The sequence below is a fragment of the Penaeus chinensis genome, chromosome 34 (assembly GCF_019202785.1).
Source record: "Penaeus chinensis breed Huanghai No. 1 chromosome 34, ASM1920278v2, whole genome shotgun sequence".
In the NCBI taxonomy this organism is placed as follows: domain Eukaryota; kingdom Metazoa; phylum Arthropoda; class Malacostraca; order Decapoda; family Penaeidae; genus Penaeus; species Penaeus chinensis.
Genome location: NC_061852.1, coordinates 17,754,398 through 17,759,397, shown reverse-complemented (window position 1 = coordinate 17,759,397; position 5,000 = coordinate 17,754,398). Strand labels below are relative to the sequence as shown.

Sequence of the window (5,000 nt, the reverse complement as noted above, 5' to 3'; positions counted from 1 at the left end):
GTTATGATTATTGTTATTATTATTATTATTATTATTGTGATTGTTGTTGTGTTTACTGTTATCATCAGCAGCAGCAGCATGAATTTGTACTAGTAATGTTATTTTTATCATCGTCATTCTTGTATATATTTCAATTAAAAAAAACAGTAATATTCGTCGTAGAAACCGATGTTTAGTTCATTTCGAAAAGGGAAAGATTGCCTTTTATGTTAATCGTGCACAAAAACAAAAGTTAAAAGTTATTCTGTCGTATAAAAATCGCATAAGAACATTTTCAAGTTCATAGTTTGATTTACAAGAACTCGTGGAAGAAAGTTTATTGTCTTTTGTTCACCAGCGACGAGGTTAAACGCAAAAAAAAATTACCTCTTAGCATTTCTGTTCATGTGAACCTCGGCTGTATTAATTACACGCTTCGGACTATCTTCGATTTTGATGGGATTTAATTCCTAATGGGAAGGATTACAGTTGATCATAGAGTTAAAGGCATACAAGGTAATAAAAGGCAAAAGTAATAATTTAATTTGCCAGGAGGGTCCCACCCCCCAAAAATATGATAATAAATAAATTAATTGATTAAATGAAACCGCACCGCTTTAACCATACCAAGATTCTTCATTAGCATACATTAATGTTGACACTGAGTCTTACAGAGATTTAGAACTCGAGACAAAGGCCGCAGGAATAAATAAATCTAGTTTGTGCATTGTGTATTGATTTATCTACCCGAGTTATTCTTGCTACGACCTTTGTTATTTGCATTCCTGTTATTACAACTACTACTTCTACCGTTATACTTTTGTTGTTTTCAGTATCGGCATTACCAAAAAAAAAAAAAAAAAAAAAAAAAATCGAGTATTAGGAGTATTTCCAAAGATAGTAGATTATATATATAGTATCTTAAGTATTTATATAAAAGCTATTAACATTACTTCTGTTCTTTTAAATACCATTGCTATGATTTTACTTGCTATCATTATCACTTCATTATTTTCGTGCCGTGAATACAAATGTAATCGGTTGGTATTGTGACCGACGAAGATTAGATAAGGGATTTTGACTTCCGGGGATTTCGTGTCGCTGGAGTCCTAAATGAATGGATGATTGTGGCTCCCACTTCCTCATCGTTATACAAAGACTGGGAAATAGCCGTGTTTCTAAAGAGGGACGGGAGGGGGACGGGACAGATAGAGATTGATTGACACGTCCATGGGAATGCTATTTCGAATTGAGAGAGAGAGAGAGAGAGAGAGAGAGAGAGAGAGAGAGAGAGAGAGAGAGAGAGAGAGAGAGAGAGAGAGAGAGAGAGAGAGAGAGAGAGAGAGGGGGGGGTGAGAAAGAGGAGGGTGAGAGAGTGAGAGAGAGAAAGAGGAGGAGAGAAGAGTGAGAGAGAATAAGAGCAGTAGAGAGTGAGAGAGAATAAGAGGAGTAGAGAGTGAGAGAGAGAAAGAGGAGTAGAGAGTGAGAGAGAAAGAGGAGGAGAGAGTGAGAGAGAGAAAGTAGAGGAGAGAAGAGTGAGAGAGAGAAAGAGGAGGAGAGAGAGAGAGAAAAATAGAGGGGGAGAGAGTGAGAGAGAGAAAGAGGGGGAGAGAGTGAGAGAGAGAAAGAGGGGGAGAGAGTGAGAGAGAGAAAGAGGGGGAGAGAGTGAGAGAGAGAAAGAGGGGGGGAGAGTGAGAGAGAGAAAGAGTGAGAGAGAGAAAGAGGAGGAGAGAAGAGTGAGAGAGAGAAAGAGGGGGAGAGAGTGAGAGAGAGAAAGAGGGGGAGAGAGTGAGAGAGAGAAAGAGGGGGAGAGAGTGAGAGAGAGAAAGAGGGGGGGAGAGTGAGAGAGAGAAAGAGGGAGAGAGAGTGAGAGAGAGAAAGAGGAGGAGAGAAGAGTGAGCGAGAGAAAGAGGGGGAGAGAGTGAGAGAGAGAAAGAGGGGGAGAGAGTGAGAGAGAGAAAGAGGGGGAGAGAGTGAGAGAGAGAAAGAGGAGGGGAGAAGAGTGAGAGAGAGAAAGAGGGGGAGAGAGTGAGAGAGAGAAAGAGGAGGAGAGAGTGAGAGAGAGAAAGAGGGGGAGAGAGTGAGAGAGAGAAAGAGGAGGAGAGAGTGAGAGAGAAATAGAGGGGGAGAGAGTGAGAGAGAGAAAGAGGAGGAGAGAGTGAGAGAGAGAAAGAGGAGGAGAGAGTGAGAGAGAGAAAGAGGGGGAGAGAGTGAGAGAGAGAAAGAGGGGGAGAGAGTGAGAGAGAGAAAGAGGGGGAGAGAGTGAGAGAGAGAAAGAGGGGGAGAGAGTGAGAAAGAGGGGGAGAGGGAGGGGGAGAGGGAGGGGGAGAGGGAGAGGGAGAGGGAGGGGGAGGGAGAGAGAGAGAGAGAGAGGGAGAGAGAGAGGGAGAGGGAGAGGGAGAGGGAGAGGGAGAGGGAGAGGGAGAGAGAGAGGGAGAGAGAGAGGGAGAGAGAGAGGGAGAGAGAGAGGGAGAGCGAGAGGGAGAGAGAGAGGAAGAGAGAGAGGGAGAGAGAGAAGGAGAGGGAGAGGGAGAGGGAGAGGGAGAGGGAGAGAGAGAGGGAGAGAGAGAGGGAGAGAGAGAGGGAGAGAGAGAGGGAGAGAGAGAGAGAGAGAGAGAGAGAGAGAGAGAGAGAGAGAGAGAGAGAGAGAGAGAGAGAGAGAGAGAGAAAGAGAGAGGTGGATGGAGAGTGACGTGCAAAGTAACCTTTCCTGCACAGCTCCGGCCGCACCCTGTTCGATTGGCGCCGTTGGAAATCACACTCCGCTGGGATCGCATGTAGCTTCCCGAATGGCGATGCTTGCAATGCACGGGCCACAGGAGCTCTTGGCTGCCTCGGGCGAAGACAGGCGGTGCAAAGGGCCAAGGAACGGAGAGGGAAGGGAAATTTTCTCTCGCTCTCTCTCTCTCTCTCTCTCTCTCTCTCTCTCTCTCTCTCTCTCTCTCTCTTATATATATATATTCCTCTCTCTCCCTCTCCCCCACCATTCCTTCCTTCCTTCCTCTCACTCGTCCTCTCCTTCCTTGCCAACCTTTCTTGCGTATCATGTTATGTAACACACACTTACCTTTTTGAGTGATCTTGTCTTGAAAAAAATCACTTTGCAAGTATCATATTTTTCCCTCCCCTCCCCTCCCCTCCCCTCCCCTCCCCTCCCCTCCCCTCCCCTCCCCTCCCCTCCCCTCCCCTCCCCTCCCCTCCCCTCCCCTCCCCTCCCCTCCCCTCCCCTCCCCTCCCCTCCCCTCCCCTCCCTTTTCCGTCACCCCCCCCCCCTCCCCCGCGTCTGTCTCTCTCGTGCCTTTTAACCAAGCAGCGTCGGAACCTTGACAGAAAGTTCCAGTAGGTTTCGTCATACTTCATAATAGCGATCGGCCCTGAGACGTCATCCTCTTCATCGCTCCGGCACGGCGTCGCGCACGTCAGATTCGACTCGCACGTGACTGAAATGACATCAGGAATTGTATAGTCCGTGTAGGCTACAGCGGTGAAGTCCTAGCAGTTCTTTTCCCCGTGTGAGATGACAGACTAGCTTATGATATCGGCCACGAGTATTCTGCTGTCGCCATATTTCGCGTTATCTCTGTCACAGTCCCCTTACTTTTTTGAGCTGTGGGTCTTATGGAAGGTTTGAGTGAGAGTGATCGCGCACGGCTCATAATTGCCGTGCTCAGACGGTGACGCATTTGGCTAAATAAGGCTAAAGTGCGTCTGTCCCAAGTCGAATAAGGCGCCACAAATTCCCCGCTTGGCAACCGCGCCTGCGAAAGGCACCAGGTTTCGTGTTTTGTTCTTCGCCGAAAAAAATAGATAAAAGTGTTTCGTAAGTGAGCAGATCAGTTGCTTCGTGTTGCAGCATCGGGAGGCAGGAGGGCGCGATGGCGAGGCCGAAGGTCCCCCGAATGTCTTGACTCATAATTAAAAGAAGCGCGACTCACACAGCCTCGCCTCCTCCCGTCTCGCGCTGCTCGCCTCTTCTCGTCACGTCGACTCGTCTTGTGATCGACCGGTCGAAGGTGCGATAACGAGCGATAGTCCTTATCGAGCTCCTTACCGAGGGAGGGGGGGGGGGGAGGATTTTAAATCGATTCTCATACTCACTGCCATACCTGTGCCTCAGGGTCGTCTTATCGGGGTCGGCCTCCGGAACCCCGATAGACGGACCCGACACGTGACCGAGGCCGACAATCTCCCGGGATATTTTTCCCTCGATCAAAAAAATTAATGTTCCCGTTTGGTGTTTCAGGAAGATCACCCCGGGTCTGATGCCCCCCGGCTCCCCCGGGACGTACCGCAAGAAGTCGGCGTCCGTGGAGCTGCCCGCCGCGCTGCAGCAGCTGCCGCGGCCGCACCGAGGCAGCGTTTGCGGCGACGCCAAGATGGCCGAAGACAAGCCCTGGCCCAACACCAAGGACGACTACGAGCTCAGGGAAGTCATAGGTAAGCCCTGCCGCCGCCCCTCGCCTCCGTCAAGGATTCAGGCATCCTCCGGGGGCGCGACCGGGGAGGAAATCGCCGGCAAAGGGCCCCAAAAGGGAGAGAATCGGGCGGCCTGGCTCCCGGTCCCTCGGTCGGCCCCTCCCGGCACGGACGTGTTTTGGTGCGAGTGTCAGGTGTGTGCGTGTCATTTCTCGGTGTCGTGGCACTCCCTCGCCCCGTGCCGCGTTGGGCGTGGAGGAGGAGCAGGACGAAGGATGGCAGGGCCTCACTGGGGACCCAGAAAAGTCCCCAGGAGGAGAGGCATCCGTGTGAAGGAACTCGAGAGCGGATACGAGTTTTCTTAGATGAGCGAGTGACGGACCCGTTTTCTCTCTTGCCGTGTGTCTGTGTCTGCTGCTACGTCGTCTGCTGGGCTTTTATTCTGCTTTGCAATACCCCCTTCCTGCTGCAGACGACCCCCTAAGGGCAAGTGTCCGGAGCAATACCCCGAGGGGCGAGGCAGGATGCGCCCCCAGCCAGGAGGGAGGACCCATGGGATGTAGGCCTATGTCCACCTCCAGTGTCACATGACTCAACGTCACTAA

General features: G+C 50.6%; 1 protein-coding gene across 14 annotated transcripts in view; it reads left to right on the top strand.

The window, feature by feature from the left end:
• Positions 1-5,000, top strand: part of LOC125043524 (serine/threonine-protein kinase OSR1-like) — a 109,310-nt gene that overhangs the window by 76,057 nt on the left and 28,253 nt on the right. For 11 of the 14 annotated variants that reach the window (XM_047639653.1, XM_047639652.1, XM_047639655.1 and 8 more), the window contains one exon: positions 4,223-4,416. The exons of 1 other annotated variant lie outside the window; for it this stretch is intronic. In XM_047639653.1, the coding sequence (XP_047495609.1) occupies positions 4,223-4,416 (194 nt within the window). Of the gene's footprint in view, positions 1-3,404; positions 3,993-4,222; positions 4,417-4,444; positions 4,882-5,000 lie in introns of those variants that run through there. 2 more of the 14 variants (XM_047639656.1, XM_047639661.1) reach the window with 2 other exon arrangements.